At 40.7% G+C, this 24,300-nt stretch overlaps 1 protein-coding gene across 1 annotated transcript in view; it reads left to right on the top strand.

Moving 5' to 3' along the window:
• Positions 1-24,266, top strand: part of vps13a (vacuolar protein sorting 13 homolog A) — a 28,932-nt gene extending 4,666 nt beyond the window's left edge. The window contains exons 15-76 of the mRNA XM_068760730.1: positions 98-230; positions 376-470; positions 1,016-1,158; positions 1,456-1,657; positions 1,745-1,859; positions 2,723-2,859; positions 2,987-3,119; positions 3,433-3,550; positions 3,668-3,812; positions 3,887-3,964; positions 4,096-4,272; positions 4,379-4,535; positions 4,710-4,789; positions 4,910-4,969; positions 5,243-5,426; positions 5,536-5,652; positions 5,882-5,985; positions 6,120-6,287; positions 6,538-6,845; positions 6,986-7,133; positions 7,318-7,466; positions 7,785-7,911; positions 8,022-8,191; positions 8,475-8,655; positions 8,690-8,735; positions 8,821-8,993; positions 9,065-9,208; positions 9,353-9,562; positions 9,632-9,775; positions 9,977-10,078; positions 10,162-10,314; positions 10,399-10,657; positions 10,930-11,090; positions 11,431-11,534; positions 11,697-12,006; positions 12,735-12,871; positions 13,002-13,296; positions 13,695-13,799; positions 13,954-14,100; positions 14,323-14,454; positions 14,673-14,806; positions 16,465-16,597; positions 17,054-17,111; positions 17,379-17,550; positions 17,751-17,904; positions 18,029-18,175; positions 18,264-18,345; positions 18,431-18,500; positions 18,730-18,844; positions 18,981-19,094; positions 19,201-19,346; positions 19,447-19,528; positions 19,705-19,818; positions 19,958-20,033; positions 20,133-20,296; positions 20,503-20,548; positions 20,716-20,839; positions 21,009-21,123; positions 22,938-23,023; positions 23,281-23,404; positions 23,543-23,617; positions 23,708-24,266. Of these exons, the coding sequence (XP_068616831.1) occupies positions 98-230; positions 376-470; positions 1,016-1,158; positions 1,456-1,657; positions 1,745-1,859; positions 2,723-2,859; positions 2,987-3,119; positions 3,433-3,550; positions 3,668-3,812; positions 3,887-3,964; positions 4,096-4,272; positions 4,379-4,535; positions 4,710-4,789; positions 4,910-4,969; positions 5,243-5,426; positions 5,536-5,652; positions 5,882-5,985; positions 6,120-6,287; positions 6,538-6,845; positions 6,986-7,133; positions 7,318-7,466; positions 7,785-7,911; positions 8,022-8,191; positions 8,475-8,655; positions 8,690-8,735; positions 8,821-8,993; positions 9,065-9,208; positions 9,353-9,562; positions 9,632-9,775; positions 9,977-10,078; positions 10,162-10,314; positions 10,399-10,657; positions 10,930-11,090; positions 11,431-11,534; positions 11,697-12,006; positions 12,735-12,871; positions 13,002-13,296; positions 13,695-13,799; positions 13,954-14,100; positions 14,323-14,454; positions 14,673-14,806; positions 16,465-16,597; positions 17,054-17,111; positions 17,379-17,550; positions 17,751-17,904; positions 18,029-18,175; positions 18,264-18,345; positions 18,431-18,500; positions 18,730-18,844; positions 18,981-19,094; positions 19,201-19,346; positions 19,447-19,528; positions 19,705-19,818; positions 19,958-20,033; positions 20,133-20,296; positions 20,503-20,548; positions 20,716-20,839; positions 21,009-21,123; positions 22,938-23,023; positions 23,281-23,404; positions 23,543-23,617; positions 23,708-23,758 (8,433 nt within the window). The 3' untranslated portion in view covers positions 23,759-24,266. The remainder of the gene's footprint in view (positions 1-97; positions 231-375; positions 471-1,015; positions 1,159-1,455; positions 1,658-1,744; positions 1,860-2,722; positions 2,860-2,986; positions 3,120-3,432; positions 3,551-3,667; positions 3,813-3,886; positions 3,965-4,095; positions 4,273-4,378; positions 4,536-4,709; positions 4,790-4,909; positions 4,970-5,242; positions 5,427-5,535; positions 5,653-5,881; positions 5,986-6,119; positions 6,288-6,537; positions 6,846-6,985; positions 7,134-7,317; positions 7,467-7,784; positions 7,912-8,021; positions 8,192-8,474; positions 8,656-8,689; positions 8,736-8,820; positions 8,994-9,064; positions 9,209-9,352; positions 9,563-9,631; positions 9,776-9,976; positions 10,079-10,161; positions 10,315-10,398; positions 10,658-10,929; positions 11,091-11,430; positions 11,535-11,696; positions 12,007-12,734; positions 12,872-13,001; positions 13,297-13,694; positions 13,800-13,953; positions 14,101-14,322; positions 14,455-14,672; positions 14,807-16,464; positions 16,598-17,053; positions 17,112-17,378; positions 17,551-17,750; positions 17,905-18,028; positions 18,176-18,263; positions 18,346-18,430; positions 18,501-18,729; positions 18,845-18,980; positions 19,095-19,200; positions 19,347-19,446; positions 19,529-19,704; positions 19,819-19,957; positions 20,034-20,132; positions 20,297-20,502; positions 20,549-20,715; positions 20,840-21,008; positions 21,124-22,937; positions 23,024-23,280; positions 23,405-23,542; positions 23,618-23,707) is intronic.
• The last annotated feature ends 34 nt before the right edge of the window (positions 24,267-24,300 follow it).

Below are 24,300 nucleotides of genomic sequence, written 5' to 3'. Positions count from 1 at the left end.
TTTTTATTTGACAGAGAAAAATAAATTACTTTCATAAGAAAATTCAGAAGCGCAGCATGGGTACATAAAATCTAATTTCACTTATTTTTACTCCCAGGCAAGCAAGGCCGGCCTAATTATTTATCGTCCTGGCTTGAAGATGGAGGAGGAGGAATCTCAGGGATGGGTCAACTGGATTTGGAATTGGGGTGAAGATCCGGAAACAAAACAAAAAGAACTTAAAACTGGAGGTAGGATTAAAAAGTGGGCATGAGAAAACAGGCCAAGACATTCACATCAAAGATACTACTTTATGTACATGCAGTAAACGGTAGAGGAACACTCTGCTCCGCTATATTATGTTTGCATATCTCTTATTCTGTCTCGCTGTCTCAGGGTTTGATGGGCTGTTAACCCCTGCTGAGAAGGCAAAACTCTACACTGCCATTGGATACAGCGACACTGTTGCTAATCCCAACCTGCCAAAGGATGTGGGTCATTTTCACACTACCTGTTAACTAGTGATACACTCACTCTGAGCTTTTAAACCAGGGGTTTCTAACCGGGGGTGCAAGATAACGTTTTAGGGGGTGTGACACCTTGGATTATGCAATTTAGCAAAAATAATAACTGTAAATATTTAATGGTTAAAAATGTGAATGCATTCATTTATTATTCTTGCTAATACCTTAAAACACAAAAAAATATTTAAATGCAATTTTTTTCATGTTTTTTTTTTATTGTTTAATTTACACTTTCACTGAATGAAAGGCTTACTTTTTGTTTACTGTTTGTTCGTATTTGAATTCGATATAAGTTTTCTTTGTTTTCTTCCTTTCCATGTCATTCTAAAAAAATAGCTTAACAAAGATTACTTTTGTAGGGGGGTGAGAATATATTAAAATATTTCTAGGGCTGCGAGGCGTGCAAAAGTTTGGGAACCCCTGTTTAAAACAATATCACTAACATCAAAATGCAAATGAGTATGTTACTTTGTCAATGCACTATGTGTAAGTTCCATGTTACTTTATTTTAGTTTGAAGACATGAAGGTAGATTTCCACATGGAGCGGCTGTCTGTATCCTTTAAAAACAGCAAGGATGAAATTGAGATCATCAAGCTGACTGTGGGAGAGCTCAAGTCTACACTAACACAGAGGCCTGGAGCACAAGCCATCAAGTTCGTCTACCTTTTTGATTTTTCATGGTGCTTTAATAGTCATTTTATACATATTCAGAACATGCAGTTCTAGTTATCTGTGATGTCATAGAATTCAGAGATATGATTACAAGCGATGTTTGCGTTCATTCGCCAGCCTCCAGAGTTTACTACAAAGCAATAACATGGCTGATATTTTATTCATGCGTCCGAATTCATCCTCAATATCCATGTTGCTCCCAATAGTATGTTATAGTTTATCTTGATAAGATCCTACCATGACTAACGCTGACATTTACATTATTGTCCTCATTTTAGACTCACCGCTGAGCTGAGTTTGTTTGAAGTCACTGGCCTGGCCAGTAACCGGCTTGCACCGACTCTCCTGTCGTCACGGAAGGCAGCCACTGGAGCAGGGACTCCACTGCTCTGCATCCTGTTTGAGACCAATCCACTAGATGAGAGCGCTAACCAGCGGCTTCATGTGGAATCACAGCCCTTAGAAATCATCTATGATGCTGTGAGTGGTCTGCCAATGAGCAAGACCGAGCATGCAAAAATGTGGTACTAAATATCGAATACACGCGTTGCTTTTTTGTATTTGTAGGTTACGGTGAACAGCATGTCGGCCTTCTTCAGGCCTCCTGATGACCTGCAGCTGGATGAGCTCACCAATGCAACCCTCATGAAACTGGAGCAGTTTAGAGATCGCACAGCCACTGGTCAGCTGCACACTCCTGTAGAAACATCTCCATCTGTTTATTACAAGGATGTGTTGGTTTAAAAAACTATATATATTAGTTTTTTAATTTATAAACGCACCACCATTTGTATAAAATCTCTATTAGAAAGGTTGATCCTTTTATGCAGAATATTTTTCCCACAGTCCCAATAATGAATGAAATCAAACTTTGCCACAAATCTTTGCATCCACATTAATTTAGAATTGAAAGTGTTTGAGAATCAACACAGTATCAGAAATTTGAACATTTGATATTTCCTTGAACCCTCCATTACACTTATATTAGCTGATTTTATACATTTTATTTCTGATGAGGAAGTTTACATTCTTCATCATTTTCACGCGAGCTTCCGGTCTGCATGACTCTGACTCGGCTGGTTTTTGCTGTTCCTGTTTATTTCCTCGAGACTGATTCCTGAGATTTGAGTATTTTTTGACACACAATCACATGATACAATTTTTCTTACTTTGGTTCACGTTCAATAACATTCACTACGTCTCTATCACAATGATATTATATATTAGTAAACTATATGGATGAGCATTTAATTATTGACCTTTACTTCAGTTAACAGTTTATAAATGTTCATCTGATGTAAAATGAAATTCCTTAAATGTATTCCATCCAGATAAATTCAACATATGAATTAGTAGTTATTCTAAATGTTTTATCATAATATGAGTACAGTTACAGTGAGATTATGATTTTTCATAATGTCATTATCAAGGAGGGATATGTAAAAAAAATTGTGCAAAGCAAAATTGCACTTCTTTCTAATTCTCTATTTTCTAGTGAGAATTTTTTTAATTCAAATTGATGATGTCCCCTTTTGTTTTTTTTAGGTCTGCTGTATGTGATCGAAACACAGAAGATTCTGGACCTGAAGGTGAACCTGAAGGCCTCCTATGTCATCGTTCCACAGACTGGCTTTTATGATGGCACACAGAACATCCTACTGTTGGATCTTGGGCATTTCAAGGTCAGAAAGAGCGCAGACCTGAAAGAACATCTGCTACGGTGTCCAGAAATTAAACTGGTGCTCCAGTACTTTTAGCATTAAAGATATGACATTTATTTCATTTGAAAAACCATAATTTTATTTTCAGATGTGCAGTCTAAGTAGGAAAGATCTGCCTCAGCTGTCAGTGACCGGCAGCAAAATTGAAGACATCATGTCCAGAGCGTACGACAGCTTTGACATTCAGCTCAGCAGCCTGCAGTTCCTTTACAGCAAACCAGGTTCAAACTTGACAGCATACACTTGTCACTGGCCGGAGCAGATGTCACATGTGACTGACTTCAAGCTATAATTTGAACACAAAGAAATGTTGTTAGTGTGGGTGTATTTCTATGGTACAATTTCGATACAGAGAAGAATGTATTGAAATGGTGCCAGTGGTTGACTCTTTCAGGCCTGTTTTTCTTATGTAAATCAGAAGACATTGTCTCAGAGCTTTAAGAATATTCGCTTTTGAAGGAAGGATATAGTATCTGTGAAGAGTAAAAAAAATAATGAAAGCACAAAAGTGAAATCTTTTTTTGTGTGTGATAGATGGTGACTGGAAGATGGCCCGTAAGCAGAAACAGTCGCCGCTCCACATCCTAGAGCCAGTCGACCTGAAAGTTATTTTCAGCAGGGCAATGGTTGTCAAAGACTCCCGCATGGCTAAGTGAGTTTCTGCAATCATTTTCCTATTGATCCATATTTTCCATATTATGAGGGTTTACGTTCAATATGCTCTCGTTTGTGCGTCTTCTTTGTATTCTTATGTTTGTGTGTTTTCCAGGTATAAGATGTCTGGAGAGCTTCCTCTGCTGTCTCTGCGTATTTCGGATGATAAACTCAGAAGTGTGCTGGAGCTAGTCGACAGTATCCCGTTGCCAGAGAGCAGACCTGCGCCGCGCAACGCTGCTGCACCCGCCACAACAAAAGTAAGGATGAAAGAAAGGTCCCAAGACACGATTATCATTCCATTAATACTGACGATGTTTCCTTTCCTTCTCAGCCGAAGTTGTCTTTCACCCCGCAGCTCCATCACAGGAAACATTTGGACTTAGTTGACAACCGTTCCTCTCTTATGTTTGAGTCATGTGAAACCATGAGCATCACCTCATTGGGTAATATTTCAGTAGAGTACATATAAATTCCTTGTAACAGCCAGCGTGTTTACCTCCAGCATAACTGAGGGGTCGTTTCTGGTTTTGTCGCTGCTCAGGGTCGCAGGAAGATTTATTCTACGACGCTCCCAGCTCTCCCATTGGTGACAAAACCTTCTTCCCAGATAATCCCCTGCCACTGCGCTGTGCAGACTTGAGCAAAAAAAGAAACCTTTTCCAGGATGACTCATCGAAGAACAGGACTGACTTCATCATGCATTTTGAAATCAGCGAGGTACGATATATTGATTGACAAGGTTGAAAAGAATCCGATTAATTTTGTAATTGTCCTAGTGCTCTAATTTCTTTTCCCTTTTCTGTCGTCCTGTTTGTTCGTCTAGTTTTCTGTTCAGTTGTGTCGTCTGTCTGAAGGTCAGGAGGTCACAGTGCTCCACTTGGACATAGAGGGTCTAGGCACAGAACTGAAACTGTGCACCTTTGACATGACATCTAATACCTACCTACGAGAGATCTGTCTCAAATGTCCTGAATACATGGGTCAGTAAATGAGTGCTTCAGCTGACCCGCCGTTTTACTTTCAGGAGACGTTCTTCATAACTCGGTTGACTTTGGCCATTTCAAGCGTTCTCATAAGCACGTGTTCAATGATGGTTGTGTTTGTCTCTGCTGCAGCTTTCATGTCGTGTTGTATTTGAAAACGTTCTTGTTTAGATTCTGAGGAGAAGCCGGTCCAGCTGATCACCACTCTAGACAACACCGAGGTCGACCTGCTCACCCTGGAGTATATTAAAGTATGTGTGATACCAAATGGCAGAATACACTCCTTTCAGATCTCTCTTTTTAGGCTTGTTTTACCATTGGTCAATATGCTGAGTGAAGATTGAAGATCATTGTTTTTTTTTTTTTTATAGGCTGATAAGAATGGACCAGACTTCAAGTCTCAACACAATAACACAGAGCAACTCATAAAGGTGAGGGAAATTCTAATTAATGAATGATTCAAGTTTAGAAAACGTATAGAACCATGATTTCTGTGTTCTATCCTAAATATAAATGATCTGCTTGCATGTTTGTGGGTTACATTATTATCTATCTTAAGAGCATCAATAAAGACATATGACGCTAAAAAAAAATCAAACATTAGATTTTTGTCTTCTCCAGCAAAGCATCTAATCAGGTCTTATTGCCACTTTAATTTCACTGACTACCAGCTTTTATTGCAATGACTTTGTATTCTCCATTAGGTGACTTTCTCATCCCTGGATGTGCATCTCCATGCGGAGGCTCTCCTGAACACCATGAGCTTCCTCACCAACCTCCTTCCTCCATCCACTAAGAAGGAGGGAGAGACAGAGGAGCTCCCTCCCATCCCCGAGGATGATTCAGAGACGGAGAAGAAGGGGGAAGCCGTTGTATCCAAGAAAAAAAGTAGCTGAGCCAAATAAGCCCTTTCAGTTTACAATCCAAAGCTATGTGTCACCTTCTTCTATCGAGTTTTGATTTAATTTAATTATCTCTTGTCACCTTATTTTAACAGGCTCAAAGAATTCAAAGTTTTCAGATGTGGTCAATTGGCATATCAGAGCTGATCTCCGCTGTCTGAAGGTTTTCATTCGAGGACAGAAAGCCAGGATCTCTGAGATCAGCATTGAAGGTAGGACATCGCCTGCTCCCCGCGCAGAGGATATTAAATTCGTTTCTTATGCATTCAGTTTTTATGGATATTTCTTGTGTTGTCACTCTTATCAATCAAAAATGCTGTATGTCTTCTGGTGCCTCCCTGCATCAACTCCTTTGCAAAGTAAAATTGTTTAGTTACACTGATCTTATGTGTGGAAAAGCAAGCAAATACTTCTCCTTGTCTCATGTTCTCAACCATCCAGGCCTAGTTTCTGAGGTTCTGATGATGAAAGAGGAGATGAAGGTTCTGGCCAACCTGAGGAATATTGTGATATTGGATTGCGACAAAGACGCACTATACCAGAAGGTACACTCGGGAAATGGCCTTCATCGACCTCTAACTTAAATCACTCTTGATTAGAATCGTAGCTGACTCATTATTTTCTACATATACCTCAGTTAATTTTAATTTTGCTGTCTTGTGTTGCATTCGTTTCTCAGGCTGTGTCTATAGCCGATGAGGAAGTGTTTGACTTCCGGATGATAAGCTACACAAATGCGACAGAGGGAGATGCCTATCTGGACATGTCTCAAGTTGACGTGTCTATCACACTTACTGTTGGATGCATCCAGGTCATCTTCATCAACAAGTTTGTCTCCTCCATACTGGTAAGATTAACCGCTGGCACAATCCAAAGTCTTTAACTGTTGGGTTTCTCCCTGTCAAAGGGACGGTAGATCCAGCAGACATTTTTGCGCCAGTCATATTAGAACAGCATTTCTTTTTAACCATGTGCACTATAAAGTGTTCTGACTGGTTTTATTCTCTAATTTCTAACCGTCATATAGAATTATTTTACATTCAAACTCCATTTCCTTTTAAATTCTCTGCTACCATCCATTGTTTTCCTTTTCCCAGACATTTATCAATAACTTCCAGGAAGCTAAAGAGGCTTTGGCTGAGGTGACAGTTCAGGCAGCAGAAAAGGCTGCGTCGGGCGTGAAGGAGCTGGCGGAACGGAGCACTCGGATCGCTCTGAACGTCCACTTCAATGCGCCGGTCATTTTCTTGCCTCAGTCCTCCTCTTCCTCCAATGTGGTTGTAGCTGATCTCGGTCTCCTATCTGCGATGAACTGTTTTGCCAAGCAGCCTTTTAAAAGTGATGCCAAAATCCCACCTGTTGTTGATATAATGACTGTAAAACTGACCGACCTCAAGATGTACAGGTGAGCAGAAAGCCATCTTGACAAATTATAATTAAACGGTGAACTCTGAAAGATTATTATTTTTAGCAAAGTAGTGAAATTAAATTTGCTTTAATAATCCATTTCACCCATAATGGCATGTCTGTTACTGCTGCTTACAGGACCACATATATAAATGGAGATTTTCAGGGAGAGACGCAGCTCTTGAAACCCGTCAGTCTGGATTTAGAAATCCAGAGAAATCTATCATCCAACTGGTACCATGAGATACCAGACATAGAGATCGCTGCTCATCTGAAGCCTTTGAGTGTAAGTTGTTCTTTAAGGAGTGACTAATTTACTCCAAATGTAGTGACTATTATAAATAGGTCTCTTTTTATTTTTGCATTTGCCATTCTATCTCTTTTTCATTTGCCTATTCTGATGTCTGATCCATCCTTTATTGTTTACTGTTATCTTAACTGTGGTATTGTCAAACTGTGGTCCCAAACAGCTGCTCCTCAGCCAGGATGACATGACTGTTGTCCTCAGAACTCTGAGTGAGAACCTGTCTGAGAAATCAGAGGCTGCTCCACCTCCAACTTGTCCTCCCACCACCGACGTCTCTGACTCTGTATCCAACAAAGAGTCGCAAGGCTCTGGAACCACAGGACCAGCCAGCAGTAAGGACTTGTGATTATGCTTGTTGAGTTGTAAACATAAAACAATTTGACATAAGAAATTTTGGATGACCATGAAAATTAAGCCATTTAGCATGTCAACAAGTTCAAGTGGGACATGTCTGCATTGCTCAAGACCATTCCAATAATTGTATTAATAAAAAATAAATACATGTGTAGCGTTGGGCATATGGGGCCAATCATCCGGTTACACATGTTTCTCCAAGTGGCAATATTTGTAACATTTTAATCTTAATGAATCCACCTTTTAAACGTGTGACTTGGTCTGCAATAATTCTGCAGGTAACACAGTTGTGACAGCTGCTGTTGTGGAGGGCCAGAAAAATGGCCAGCTGAAGAAGACACTCAAACTAGACTTCAAATTTGACTCGATGACGCTGGTCTTGTTCAGCCCAAATGAGAATGTGGTAATGCACGCACACGCACACACACTGTTCATGTTGCGGTTTCTTTTGTCCTGTGTGTTTGTCTTGACTTGCAACAGATATGATTGTGTCTTCTCTGTGACATTGTCTAGTTGCAGCTTTTGGATTCACACGATGAGCAGCTTAAGCTGGCAGAGTTTACTCTGGGCACCATCTCCACTGCCATCAACATGTTCACTGACAGCACCATGAAGGCCTCGGTCCGACTGGCTACTTGCCTTCTGGATGACAAGAGACCCAAAATGCAAATGGTTACCTCACGGTGCTTGTGCTTTCTTAACTAAAACTGTTTTTTTGTCCTCAGATGCTGTTTGAGCTTTTTAATCCCTTCGAGTTTAAAATGACAGAGAATGTTGTCATATCACTTACATAAATATTAAACATGATCAGTAGTTGTGCTTTTGATATTTTAAATTCCGATTAGCTTTTGTTTGGGTTGTTTCAGTGGAAATATGATTTTTAAGATTAGTGTTATCTGTTCTTTGTCTGGTCCCTCCATATCGCTTGTTGATATCTTTAACCCGTTTAATTTATGTCCTTATCAGAATGATAGCAATGCGTCCTGGCGCAGAGCAGAACATGATGGTTGAGGTGAACTACCGTCAGGGCCATGATGGCTCCACTTTGGACACAGTGGTAAAGGACGTGTACCTGTGTGCCAGCATGGAGTTCCTCCTCACGGTGGCAGATATCTTCCTCAAGGCTACCCAGCAGGGCTTTGCTCAAGTGCCTCAACCCAAGACCAATACTGGAGGGGGAGATAAAAAGATCAATGACACCTCTAGCACAGTGTCAGAGTCCAGTGAGTTAACCCCTTCAGTTTGGTTTGTGTTATGCGAGATAAGAATTTTAATACCCTGACGTGTTGTTGATGCTTAGCAGCAACTTCAGCTGCACCATCAAAGACGGAGATGAATGTTGTGGTGCGTAACCCGGAGATTGTGTTTGTGGCCGACCTGACGCGGGCCGATGCACCGGCCCTGGTGATGACCACAGAGTGTGAACTAGTGATGAAGAGTGGTGCAGAGGGATCACAGACAATTGCTGAGATCAAAGAACTGAAGGTTTGAATTTCCATCATAATGCAACCATCAAAAACAGACCAATATCCAATCTTTTGTACATTTTATTGTAGGTGGTGGCTTGCCCCTTCTTACCAGAGAAGAGGATAAACAATGTGACCCCAGTGCTACAGCCATGCCGAGTGTCTTTCAAGAGTACTCAGTCCCCAACCTCCCCTCAAGCTATGGAGGTCACCATAAATGCACTCACACTGAAGGTAGGAGTTTTGTTTTTGTTATTCTGAGGCCAGGAATTAAGTAAATGAAAGGCATTTACTTCTAACACAAATATGTTTCCTCAGATAGACATAAGGATTAATCCTGTTTTGCACTGGATACATGTTTTAAATATCCCTGCCCAGGTGTCTCCAATCATCATCAATACAGTGATCACCATCCAATCGGCGTTGACTCCAGCAGCAGAAACCCCTGAGGAGCTCGATAGCCCCGTTCCTGTGGACCTGTGGGAGAAACGGGGCTGGAAGGAGCTCAAACTCTGGTTCTTGGACGAGAATGAGGATGAAGACACAAAACCACTGGCCCAACTGATACCACAGGGGGAGTCCCTGAAGGTATTTCACTTCACTTTGACTCGATTGGTAACACGATGAGTTGTTTAATTGGCTTATTCATCCTTTCAGGTGAACATCAATTCAATGTGTCTGACTCTGGAGGCTGGAGTTGGACACCACACAATTCCCATGCTTCTGGCCAAGTCCTCCTTCCAGGGAGATGTGACCAACTGGTCCACACTTATTAACTTACACAGCGAGCTCAAACTTGAGGTATCTCACACAAACACTGTCTTCACTTTGTAACCTAGACATCTTTGCTGTTAGTCCAAGAGCTTCAACGATCCCCTGTGCATTAATGCTGGCACGCTACAGCAATATTCCAGACATAGTGCAGTGTGTTATGGTCAGAACTCATGTGGGTGTAAAGTTTACTAAACGTGTCTTTATTATTATTATTATTTTACCTTTTAGGTTCACTATTACAATGAGGTCTTGGGAGTGTGGGAACCACTACTGGAACCCTTAGAAGACGAGTCAAAAGACGGTCTCAGGCCATGGACGTTAGAATTGAAGGTAATCAAATAAGTACGAACAGACACATGAAATTCTGAACATTCATACATGTTGTGTAACAAATTTCCCCCCCTGAAAATCAGATGAAGAAGAAGCCCTTGACGTACACAGGTTTGTCAGATGAAGTGGATTGCAAGATCCCAGACTACAAGACAGTCATCAGCATCAGTAGTAAAGACCAGCTCAACATCACCCTCTCCAAATGTGGACTGACCATGCTGAGTAACCTCGGCACAGTAAGGGAGAGAGAGTGATCGGTTCTAAATAAAGTCTCGGATAGGTGGTCATATCTAACATTGATATCGTTTTCCTTTCCCCAGGCATTTGCAGTGGCTGCCAAACAGACCGCTGACTCCTTTCAGAAGGATGAAGCTCCATTCGTAGTGAAAAACCGCCTGGGCCTGCCAGTCTCCGTCCGCTACAGTGAGATGTTTCATCTCCTTGGCCAGCAGAGCGCTGACTACAGTGTGATGCTGCAGGATGGGGAAACCCTCGGGATGGACTATTTAACCACAACGGACTCGGACCAGTTCTCAGCAATGACTTCGTTAAGTGGAAAGGATTACTACATACAACCTAGTAAGTTAGTGTGTAGAAATAACTCATCTTCATATACATATAAGCATTGTTGTTGCCAGCTGTACATTACTGTCAATCTTTTTTGGTTGCACACACAGATTATAATGTACTCAATTTATGTTTTATTGCTCATAGACATATTATTTTTACCCCGTCAACGTTGTTAACAAATGTTAAAGGGTATAATAAACAAAATACAGTGGAACCTCGGTCGTGGGACATAATGAAATCAACACTCCTCTTTTTGCTTCCCCTTTCTCCGCCCGTTCCAGCGCCCATGGGCCACACCTCCGCCAGTGTAATTCCCCTGATCAAGGTGGGCAGGGGAATGTACAGTGTCATGCATAAAGACTCGGGAGTCATTCGCTTTCTGGTCTGTCAGATTTATTCTTCAGAAGGCAGCAAGTACATCAAGATCCGCTCACCTTTCCAGGTAAAAGATAATAATTAAAACAATTATACATGTATTCATAGTGTGCTTTTCATTTACAAAAATCTTAAAGTGCTACTTCACTGATTATATTGTGATCTGAGTTTTTTTTATGGTTGTTTATCATATATTCTAAAACATTGCAGTCAATGGACCTTAAAAAGTTGTTCCTCAATGTCTCGTTTAATTATTGACCGATATTTCTGACATTTGACGGTCATCGAGGTTGGGGAACCTATCTTAACCTTACCGCCGAATTTCACCCGGATCAGATCCAGAATGTGTTCAGGGAAAAAAAAAAAAGTTTCTTTGATTTGACATTTTTTCTCTTCCTTTCACGCAGATCATCAATCATTTCTCAATCCCATTCAGAGTTATGGAGGGATCAACATGTCTGGGCACAGCTTTTCCCAATGAGGAGTTCTGTGTGCCTCTGGACTCCTATAGGTGATCAGAAACCCATTACTAGCTCTAACCGTTTGCTTTCCTGTCAGATATTTTTTCTTTACTTGTTAATCACACTGTTTGCTGAATTCTGCATGTGCACGGATACAGTAGAAGTCAGTCCCTTCTGTTTGAACCATCGTTTCTTTCTGCTGCCCCCTTCAGGTCTGAGTTGAGCCTTCAGCCAGTTACAGAAGAGAACGCTGACAATCAAGAACAGTTCGACCCTTCAGAGGGCTTTAGTTATGAGGAATTCAGCAACCAGCAGCCGGAAACACACCTCCAGCAGACCTGCCGTCACCGTGGGGATGAGGACATTGTACTGACGGTCAACATTGTGCCAGTAGAAGATGCTGTGTCATTCACACACACTGGAGATGTGGGGGAGAACTTTGATGTGCCCTTCGTGCTTCACCTGTGGCCGCCCATCCTGTTGCGCAACCTGCTTCCTTACCCCATCTCCTATAAAGTTCAGGTAGGATGTGTTTGGTGATCACTGTTGGTTGTGTCACGGTACATTATGTGTCATCAGTACAGTAATGCAGTATTTCAAAGGCTACAGTCCAAATACTATTTTTTAAAATCTGAAAACAAAGGTAATTTTAGCAACATTTAATGTTGTGATCCATTTACGGTTGAGAATCTTTTCAATTAAAGAACTCTGTTGCTGACAGGTTTAAGAAACATCATTTGCGGTGCAAGAAATAACCAAATTACTATCACAGCATCCATGTTTAGCTTATTGTTGGTTATATTTCTTATAATCTTGTGAAAGGATTGCATTTTATAAGATGCTAACAAATGCTCCAACAAGTTATGTTTGTCTAAAAACATGCTCTTCATTGGAAATAATGTTGACATGATTTGAAGCTAAGATGTGTGAATTGCCCATTATCGTTCTTTTGAGATTAAGAGTTCAAATTAAATCATTCAGCATCTTTTTATTTTTATATTGAATTTTGTCCGAATTATTGTGCTCTTCCGTAAATTCTTTTTCGCAAGCCGTTAATCCCCGTACAGTCTCATACTCTTAACTCTTTGAGTGCCATTGACGTTAAAATATGTTTTTTGAAACATAAACATTCACTGCCAACCCTGCCATTGAAATCTGCCTCTCTTCAACGGCCAATATCTCCAGAAAGAAAAATGGCTGGCACTCAATGAGTTGATGTTCAGTGTCCCTCTCTGCCTGCTGCTCAACAGGACAGTATAGTCTCTGCCCCTGGTACCGCTCTGGACCCGGGCCACTCTGCCCAGCTTCACACTGCAGTTGTAAACCAATCAAGCCTTGACCTTCGGCTGTTGAACTACTTGGCTCAGGACTGGTCTGCTGAGTACAGGTTGGACCGCCCTTTATTGCTATACCGTATATTACTTACAAAATATTATTGTGTCATTGTTGTCTTCAAATTGAGACAGAACAGGAACAAATAATATATATATATTTACATCACCATTTTTCTTTTACAGTGTACGAAGTGACCAGGAAGAGATCACCTTCATACTGTTTCAGTCTCTACGAGAGGATGACGAAGATTTTGGCGAAGGGTCGGAGAGGAAGAGGGCTGAGTTGGACATAGCGTTGCATGTTAAATCTGAAGTGGGACAAATGGTGATGGCTATCCACTCCCCATATTGGATGGTGAACAAGACACTCAGGCTGCTGCATTACAAAGCTGGTGATATCCACCGCAAACACCCCCTGGACTATGACATGCCTCTGCTGTTCTCCTTCAAGCCGCGCTATTTCCTGAAGAACAATAAGGTTAGACGTTTTAAAAGTTAATAAAACAATGACTCTGGTGCTTTATTACACGTATTAAACATATTAGAATTCTTGTTTTTTGAAATCAATGCATTGTTAAAAGTACTCGTAGCAATGGAGCAATTTTACATTTTAAGTTCCGACACTAAAAACGTATTTGAAATTTAAATAGGGAATCAACAAACATCCCAGTTGATAGGATCCCTGCTAAAAACGTTTTATGTAATTTAATTGTTTTTTATTTTTATAGACATCAGAGTTCAATACATATTTAGTGGGTTTGTCAAAGGAATCCTGTCACTATAAAGTATTGTCAAACGTAACAAATACTGTACTTTGATTGTATTATGGAACATTTAGTAGCTACTACTCACTTTGATCATTGTTTCATCGCTCAGGTTCGTCTTATGATCTCAGAGAGTGAATGCTCTGATGCGTTTTCCTTGGATACCGTTGGCAGCCACGGAGATGTCAAATGTAAAGGTCGTTACAAAGACTACCTTGTAAGATATTTACACAGATGGAAATACACTCATAGTTGCTATCACAAAAGCTTTACGGTATTTAGACTGGACTCTGAAACATTGGTTTTGGTGTCTTTTCCTTAGGCGAGCCTTTAATCCTAACTTTATTTGTGTGACTTCTGTCTGACCGTAGGTTGGTGTGAAGATAGATCCGAGCAGTTTCAGTCTGACCCGCATTGTCACATTTGTTCCGTTTTACACTCTGATCAACCGAACCAAACACAGCATCTTCGTATGTGAAGAGGGGCAGGACAACTGGACTGAGGCTCAGCCAGAACAGGTTGGTGATGACGGATGATGAACTGAAATGAACTGTTATTGTTTAAATGTAACAAATCAGCAAGTTAGAGCCTGACATTATGCAGCTAATACTTACCAGAAGTGGTAAATGCTGCTTATCCTCCGAGGTTGAGTTTGTGAAATGACTTGATGCGTGTCATTTTCCAGATTCAGTTTTTAGTTTGTTATGTTGTGTAAAGGCTTTATTTTATTCCACACTCAGTCAGCAATTCCTTTCTGGCCTGAAAACGACACTAAGCGGCTAATGATCAAAGTAGACGGTGGTCTTTTGCCTCCTCGGACTATCGACTTCACACGACCAGAAAACTGCCTCTTGCTGCATATGGACAACCCTGTAAGTAGACTTGCAAGCATGTGATCATTCCAAGCAATATATGTCCTATATAAAGGCCTTTTCTGCAGCTATCATTAAAGTTGATGTTCAGTTATGATCAAATGTGTGGCACTGGTATACACATATATATGTGTATACCCATATATATATATATATGGGTATACACACACACCTTTATTACAGTATGTAGGCTCTGATTTGTGTTTCACTTTCTGCAGGTGGGTGGTGTCGTTGTAGATGTTAATCTGTCGGAGCATTCTGCCACAATTCGATTCTCTGAATACCTTGATGGCACAGCCCCCTTCTTTATTATCAACCACACCAAAGACCAGACACTGCTGTTCTATCAGAGGTGAACCTTCATACAGTAATTTAACTGCTTCCTCGGAAGGATTTCTGCATACAGAGAATCAGATTGTCAAATATGCATAAGAGGGATTTAACTTTAATGAAAAATGAAAGATAGCTGGAGGTACTCAATAAACAAGCCCGTTGAGACAAATGAGAGGGAAGGTAGGTGAGAGAGAGAGAGCGGATCAAATGTTGTAAAAGTATTTATTGGGGATGGATTGGCACCATGTACTTGACGTCAGCAAAGTAAATTAAATTTTTTGTTGTATGTTCTGTTTGCTCAGAACATGTTCTCATGAAGGAAATGAAGTTTAATTCTGGATGTTTGGTGTTACGGTGCTGTGATGCGCTTACACAGAGCTCCACGTGTAATTTTGATTTAATTGTAGATGTGTCACGAACAAAGACTAGGATATTCATGGCCACGCTTTTTTTCCAGTGTCTGTTTTATAAATATTGTATATGTTTTAGCTTATGTCTGTCTTACCGGCTTTTGTTATGGAATTGACAAGTATCATATAACTTTCTTTGTAAACGATACATTTTAAATTAAAAAGAAAATCATTTGGCTTCACGATTAACATTTTTAATTTCATTGATTAGGCTTTCTCTTTTGTTGCAGCAGTCTTAATCCGTTTGATAAATATCTGTTTTTTCTTTTACTAAGATATTTTTTTGTGTTGCGGGTCATACAGTGCTCTGACAGATACCACGTGGGTGCCTGACGAAGTGCTCGACCTCTCCTTCTCAGTGGAGGAGGACAGGTAGAAAAATAAGTCGAGGGGAATTTCTTCTGACACACTCTTTTCTCTGAAAGACAGGAGGAAATAATGAGGGGAACATTGGAGAACTAATCTCCAAATTAATTCCTGACAAAGATGTGTGGCGTAGAGCTGGTTCTGTGGAAACGCCTCCAGCAAAAGCACAGAAACGATGCAGCATAGACTTTATGAAATACTTAAATATTAAAGCATTGGCATCACGTTTGCTTCAGTGTGACCTCATACTTGAGGGTTAGGGTTAAATGCGGATTGAATTTAAAAAAGGACTACTCGGTATATCACAGACTGAAATTGAGCTCTGATCTACAACCTTTACATTTTGGGCTAGAGTAAAAGGAGCAGGTTAGACTGAGTAATTCTTTTATTGCTATAATATAGTTCTTGGGTCTATTAAGTGTTAAATCATCTCTTCTGTACTAATTTTCAAGGCTGCTGACTGAATGGGATTCATGGATTTGTGCTACTTTCTTTAGTACTTTTGTGTCATACTCTCTCTTTTTTTATATTCATCTGTATATTATACCTTCTTTTATGTTCTTATTGAAAAGAAGACGTTTATCTGAAATGGTGGTATATATTCATATTTAAACTTTTTCCTCTCCAGAAGCGGTATAGGGGATTTCCTGCGTGTGGCATTTCTGCATGTTTATGGGAACGGGTTATTTCTACTGTCAGATTTGGTACTTTGGATGGCTATCATGGCTGTAGATGATTGGTGTCTGGGTTCTGTTATATTATCCTGTGCTAGTTTGCATTTTCTTTCCTCACACTGTACTGCTTTTTTCATTACTGACCTCCTGATACTATATAATTCTTGATATTTCGTAGTTCTAAGTAATGATTCTGATAAGTGGATGTGTGTTTGGCGTTCATGTAGCTCTCAGGAACCAATCGAGACGGAAGAGCTGGAGGCAGGTAAAGCTGTGCACTACACCTGGGCCGAACCCACAGGGTCTCGAGAGCTCTGCTGGAACTGTGGTACTTACACCGGGAAACTGAAGAGTGAGAAGGTATTCTACTCGACTCAAGAGACATTAACAGTTTTATTGTTGGTAGATGAATAAAACAGCATCAAGTAATATATCGGCTCACTCTATGGAAACATGAGACATCACCTTCAGTATTCAAGTATGCTCAGGAGCTTTGCACACATTCATTTATCAAGTTGTAAAGTGGCCAAATAAAAAGTGAAATGTGTGCTGGTATTAAGTTGAAGTCTCTAATAACGACCTTAATGTCTCCATGATCATGTTTTTTGTTACTGATATGATCATTTTGACGTATTATTAGTTAACGCTGGCACCGCAGTGGCTGAATAGATTCCAGTCTTTACAGAGTGTATTCCATAACGCTGCACACTCGCAGTGAATGATTTCATGAAGTAAATAAATAATATTTTATATAAAATGATTGGATAACGAAATGTTTTGTGTTATTTGTGGGTTTGTCTACTGTTGTGTTTTTAGGACCTGCATGAGAACATGAACAACGAGGGGAAACTCTTCGTGATCTCCTTCTATGAAGGTGAAGTACCAGGAGCTTGAAATCCAATTCATAACCATCTTGGATACATTCTCTAATTTCATGTTACCATAGTCTGTTACTAATTTCCAATGAGTTTCAAAATTAGAAGTCTGTTGTCAGCGCATGAATATTAATGCACCAAGGATGTAACTGTCAGAAAAAGTCGTTTACAAAACAAAAACGATGATCTCCGGGAGCAATTCTTTTCATTCTGTGGATATATTTCACTTTGAAATGGCATATTTCGGTTTTCTTTTTTGTCCAAAGGCCTCCAGCGCGTTGTGCTCTTCACCGAGGAACGGCGAATCTACAAGCTGCTGTGTGAGAGTGAAAAAGCACAGCTGGCTGAACAGGAAATCAACTTGTCACTGCAGAACGTTGGCATGTCGCTGGTTAACAACGGCAGCAGCCAGGAGGTCTCCTTTATTGGCATCACAAGGTCAGTAAACCAGCAACCTACAAATGTGTACACAATAATAAAAAGCAGAGAACCTGATCAAGGCCAAGCATTTCAGGTATACTAAAGATGCTCTTCAAAAGCTGATCCTCCATTGTGTTGCAACGTTTTAATTCTGAAACTATAACCTGTCATGATTTCTTGCACTTGTTTTTTTTTTATGTATATAAACCTTGCCATAGCTCTGACGTGGTGTGGGAAATAAAGCCTAAGAAGAAGAGTCGTTGGAAGACTCTGAGCATAAAAGACACCAAGATGCTGGAGGAGAGCTTCAAAGTGTACACTGAATCTGTACCGGTTGACAACGGCATTGTCGACCTGAAAAACGGCTACCAGGTTAGAGGCTGAATACTATTTGTTCAGCTTCCCTGCTATCATAATCAAGAGTAATTAAATTGTAATAGAAATGATTATCTGCCGCAGGTTCGTCTGTACAGCTGTGTTTGTGACTTTCTTACAGGTATGCTTTACTCCCAATGGCATGGATATGCGGATGCACAAGCCATTAAACACTCCTCTCAGGAGGCACTTCCTGCCTGGGCTTAAGGTGGAATACAGCATCTCACCACGACAGAGAGCCTACCGTCTCCAAATTCACCGCATTCAGGTGCGGAAAGTCAAATACAAGGAAAAAACATTAACGCTACTTCTTCTAACATCCACGCCGCTCTCTTACTGTGCATGCTATTCGACAGATCCAGAATCAGCTGCCAGGAGCCATCTTCCCCTTTGTTTTTTACCCCGTTAAACTTCCGAAATCCGTCACCATGGATTCAGGTCTGTGTACCTTTGTTTCAGCATCAGGTGCGCATATGTACAGCGATTCAGACTGTAAAATGGTTTTCTATTTATTTCTCTGCAGAACCCAAGCCTCTAACTGACATCAGCATTGTTACGAGGACAGCAGGGCACTCTGACATCACGCGCATCAAGTAATTGTTGTTGTTTTTAATGTTTTCATCAATTTTGTTCTTTTTCTGTTCTGATGTACTGTATTGTTTTTGTTTTGTGTTATTTGTGCTGATTGATATCTTTGCTTTTATCATTCAATAAATATATTTTCTGATCTGCCCTCAACAATCCCAGTGGAAACTATTCTTGTTGTCCATTTTAGCCACATGCTAACATGTAATTGCTGCATCAATCATTTTGTCTTCTCAGGTACTTCAAGGTGTTGATTCAAGAGATGGATCTGAAAGTTGATTTGGGCTTCCTGTACGCCATCATGGACCTGTTTACGCCTGAGAATGCCGGCATCATGACCTCGGAACAGGAGGTCAGATACTCGCATACTCCCGCTCAAATGATGCACCGTGTTTTAGTCGGGCTCCGATAGGCATAAGCGTTTGCTTAGTGGAAGAACCAATGAGATCAATTCTGGCTTGATTATGTTACTCATCTTATTTCTTCAGGTGGAACTGTTTGAGAAGGACATGGAACACGTGAAGACCGAACTAAACGATTCCTCTACTGCTGACAAATCTCCTATCAGCCTCTATGAATACTTCCACATTTCCCCCATCAAGGTTTGAATACTTGAATACTTAAATCAAAATCTATTCCCAACACGTGGCTAAATCTGTATACGCACAGCAGAAACAACCGCACAGTCGTGTTTTATATATTTTGCAGCTTCACCTCAGTTTCTCTCTGAGTACCGGAGGAGAAGACGGCATGAAGGAGAAAAGACAAACGGAGATCATTCCTGTCCAGTCCCTTAACTTGCTGCTGAAGAGCATTGGTGCAACCCTCACGGATGCGCAGGACGTCGTCTTCAAGTACGAACCTGTGCGAGGCCCCAAACAGACGCCACATAAATCACACACGGTTGTTGAGGAATCCCTGCTACTTGATTCATTCAGTCTTTTTTTCTTTCAGGTTGGCCTTCTTTGAGTTGAATTTCCAGTTTTGCACAACCCAGCAGTTGCAAAGGGAGGTCCTCAGACATTACTCCAAACAGGTGAGACGCGCGATCAGTGACGTCAAATCTCAGAACTACATTTGTTAGTGTTTCTCCTCTCATGTAACCTTCAAGACAATTTGTAAGAAAACATGAAGAAGGATGAATAAAAGCCCAAACCGGCAAAGGGCTGGCGCCGCGTTGGCTCGCCATTTTCTAAATACTTTGTGTTTCAGGCTATCAAACAGGTGTATGTTCTGGTGCTTGGCCTGGATGTACTTGGGAATCCTTTTGGACTGATCAGAGGGCTATCGGAGGGCGTGGAGGCCTTCTTCTATGAGCCTTATCAGGTAGGATTGTAACCCATTTTAAGGTCGGCATTCATGTGCTAGTCTGTCTTTGAATATATGAAGGACTCCATAGATGAATATCTACAGCAGGGCGGCTGCTGAAGGGCTCGCACTGTAACTGATATCTGTGGTTCTGCAGGGGGCCATCCAGGGGCCTGAGGAGTTTGTTGAAGGAATGACTCTTGGGGTGAAGGCTCTGGTGGGAGGAGCTGTCGGTAAGCACGGAGAACATATGAACGGATTTGAATTGATTTGGACACAAAGATGAAGAGAAATGATCTGATGATCACTCGGGCTTGGTTCTGTCCTTCCAGGGGGTATAGCAGGAGCGGCCTCAAGGATCACCGGCGCCATGGGGAAGGGGGTCGCTGCCATAACGATGGATGAGGAGTACCAGCGGAAAAGACGAGAGACTATGAACAGACAACCCAGTGGCCTAAAAGAGGGGCTGACCAGGGGGGGGAAGGGATTGGTGTCTGTACGTATTGAGCTTGACTGAATCAGCAGAAGATACACCCCCCGACATGTCTTTAATGCAACGATGTACCATAATTAAACAATCTTTTTACCTTGCATAGTAAGAATATGAGCTTGCCATTGTGCCTGTAGAGACTGTAGAGGGTCAGCCGCCACCAATTCTGCTGCAATGAATGATCTGGTAACAATACTGTGCTTTCCTTTCAGGGTTTTGTCAGTGGGATCACAGGGATTGTTACCAAACCTATTGCAGGTATGTCGAATCTGACCTGTGTTTCAATCACGGTGTTCGGCAGGTGCGCTTACTAAAATCCTATGACCTAAATGTATCGATATGAAATCAAACTGTTAGGACTATATAGCTGCACCAGCCCTGTTCTCTTTTTTTTGACGAACATGATAATGTTTGTGTCTTTGCAGGAGCCCAGGAAGAGGGTGCAGCAGGTTTTTTTAAAGGTGTAGGTAAAGGTCTGGTTGGTGCCATTGCCAGACCGACAGCAGGCATTATTGACATGGCCAAGTGTACTTTCCAGGGGATCAAGAGGCATGTTTCTTTGTGTATTTATTGTATGGATGCAACACAGCGCTCATGTGTTTCACATGTTTGAAGTTTTATGCACACTTGGCATGCAGTGTATGTGTATCTCTGTTTTGTGTGTGTGTGCAGGAATTACGGTAAGAATTAAAGTGTCTCATGTCTCATATTTATTTAGGGCAGCAGAGACGTCACAAGATATTGAATCGCTGCGTCCTCCTCGCTTCATCCATGAGGATGGTGTCATACGACCATATAAGAAGGAGGAGGGCCTTGGCAGTCAGATGCTGCAGGTAGGACCAAAAACATGAACTCTTTGTCGGCAGACGTGCAAGTAACAGTTGATATTCTTTTGTTAGCTGAGATGAAGACGACTCCCAACACATTTATAAATACAGTTGAAGGGATTTACCCTCACAGTCTTGACACAAAATAAAGTCTCAGTCATGTTTCTTACATCTTTAAACATTGTTTAGCATTTAGCATCCTTGGATGACAGTTCGGTGCAAGTGTTTGGGATTAATTTACCCCGAGCAGATGTGTTTTTTATTTTGTAAGGAAATAAAATGTACTTGCCTCAACAAAATAGAAGAGCACTGTTTTAGATTCAAAGCAAAGATAACTGAGCTGGGTTGTGTCCAGATGGATGTATTTGTGAATATATTAAACTGCATTGGCGCATCTACGCAGGGAAGCTAATTCTGTTTTTCCTCCATGCCGCTACGGAAATATCGTGATTGATTTAGTGCCTTGAAGGTGCAGGTGTGGCCGGAAACATTGGATAGTCGTGATCACAAATACAGATCTGCCTCTTTTTTGTCATGTTATGTAGCTGTCATGCTGGGTGGACTGGAGACTCGGGTCAGAACTAACCTGTGTGACTAACGGCAAAGATTTCTGTGTAGAATTCCTCCTTTTAATTTACAGAACAGGGCTCAACTAAAGTAGTAGTAGTTAGTGAGATGTTGGGTTCCTGCTGCAATTCCACAAATCTAAAGTCTACTGAAGAGTTTCAAGGACATTCTCCCAATAACTATTCCCTTTTGAGCGTTTTGGTGAAGTCATTGATATGAAATCTCCCAGATTACGGAGTTTTGTTGGTATCTGTTCAATGTCCTAGTAAATTTACATCGTGACGTTGTTCTCAAACCTGGACTTGGTCCACGTAGATCAGCAGCTCCGTGACAACAAGCTTTTGGTTCTCTGCTCTGACCTTGACTTTTCTTTCTTGCCATGTCCACAGAGGAGATTGTCCTACGTTGATTGCCGTAGAAGTGACTCAGACGATGAGGGGCATGAGGAAAGCAGAAGGCTGTAGTGTAGAGTAGACATGTTTTTTTTGTGTGTGTGTGTTGACTGTGCTGGATGTTTTTGTGTGCTTTCTGCCACTGAAGACAGAAGTTTGAATACGATGATGATGATGATGAAGATGTATGGGCGGAGCTGAAAATGGACTGTTTGTCTGTGGTTATTAATTATCCAGTGTTGGTGAAACGGTTCTGCTCCAGTGTTCACAAGTGAAACGTGGAAGCTCGTGAATCTTCTGGTGCTCACACTCCAGTAAAGATGATGGATTTTTTGGGGTTGGAATTATATTGTGAATAATTAAACAACCTGTTTCTTATTTATTTTTATCACATTTTGAGTTGTAAACTGTTTTGGAGCCAATTCAGTCTTGCAGTATTTTGGTTTTCTGTTGGCTTTATATGTTAATTTTACAAAAGTAGAATTAGAGTAGAGAACTAAACAAATTGTTGCATTTTACTTGATGTGTGTTTCCTTTAGTGTTCTCACTATTATTAATCATCATTATTCCTTCATTCTTTTTAAAGAAACATTCCATCTCATTGTTTTTAGTCTCCATAAAACGCCTCATAGTCATCGTTTGAATGTAAAGTTTTTGTACAACAGTTTGTGAACAATAAAAATGTTCACCTTTTAAACTTCAACCTGCCATTGTCTTTGTTTCGTCTCACCTTTCCTCGTCACCCTCTGGCATTTTTTGCCTCTGAGACTGAAGCTTCATGCAGGGATTCTTGCAGAGGAACATGGTTGCAGCTCATTATAGCGTGCAGTGAAAATGTCTTTTGACTCTCTCTTTCCACAGAAAATTGAGAATGGCCGTTTTTCCAAGCACAGATACTTTGCTCATGCCATGGTCAATGATTCAGATTTACTCATGATCACCAAGAGGTTAGTGTTTCTGGCATCTGAACAGCCTTTCGACTCCACTAGTGTATTTAAGATCGAGTTGTGTCTGGGATTATTTTAATATTCTATTTTCCTATCAGGATACACAAAACAGCCCCTTTTCAGTGTGTATTTGTCAGTGACCTTTACTGTCCAATATTTCACTTGTATTGCAAATATTATGCTTTGACAATTGAGTCCTCAGAAGTATATGAAAGATATCCTGTGCTTCTTCTAACGATATTTCTTGTTTATTCCAGGGGAATATTTTTTGTGACCCGAGGCACATTTGGCCAGCTGACCTGTGAGTGGCAGTATCTGTTTGAAGAGTTCACCAAGGCGCCAATGATTGTAGAGAATCGCCGACTTCGCATTGAGGCTAAGGTGCAAAACCTAATTAGAACCAATAGCTGCCATTTTTCCCCTTGTGATTTTAGCCAAATTTTTATTTTTAAAGAATTGAAATATTATCGAGCCTTTTACAAATCACTGCACTAAATGCTTTGTCTCTTGTAACTGAAGGACAGAGTTAAGTCTGTGTTCCATGATAAGGAGTTTGGGAAGATCATAAACTTTAAATCGCCTGAGATTGCCAGGGTAAGTTTATGATTCAACTTCATGAATTTCTCTTGTCCAACCTGCAGTTTATTCATTCATTCTAACTTTGTTTTTTTCTTCTTCTCTCAGTGGGTTCTTGCCAAATTGGAGGATGCAAGAGAGATTTTGCCCAAATACTAACCCATGAAGAAGTTGAAATAAATAACCTCTATGCACATCAAAATCTGTGTGCTAGTGCCTTTGCTCTTTACTGCATGCTACTTCTGTTTACCTCCTTGTGGGAGTAGAGTAGTGGCTAAAACGTGACTGCTGAGGGTGAAAGGCTCTGTTAATGTGTGCATGCTACTGAAGCGCTATAAATGAATGGCTGACTGCACTCATTCACCAAGTTCAGAACACATTGAACCAACTTTTGTTGTTTCTTCACTGTTGTTAAAGTCATTCTGCGCACACCATTTGCCTTGCTCTTCATTTTTTCTTAAGCTAACGTACATTAAGGTTAATTTTATGTAATTAAAACCTTTAAAATGTGCATTTCAAAGGTTTGCATTTGGTTTGGGTACATCACAATTTACTACTGTGTAATATTTTGTTGCCAGTAATGTTTGTCAATGTTTATGCTTTGAAGATGAAAATGTTCATTTTCTTTTCTAAATCTCCATTTTGCATATCAAAAATAAAGTTTATTTAACCTTGATTCCAGTGTCCTTTAGTATATTATA

The sequence above is a fragment of the Brachionichthys hirsutus genome, chromosome 4 (assembly GCF_040956055.1).
Source record: "Brachionichthys hirsutus isolate HB-005 chromosome 4, CSIRO-AGI_Bhir_v1, whole genome shotgun sequence".
Lineage (NCBI taxonomy): Eukaryota > Metazoa > Chordata > Actinopteri > Lophiiformes > Brachionichthyidae > Brachionichthys > Brachionichthys hirsutus.
This window is presented reverse-complemented; position numbering and strand designations above follow the sequence as displayed.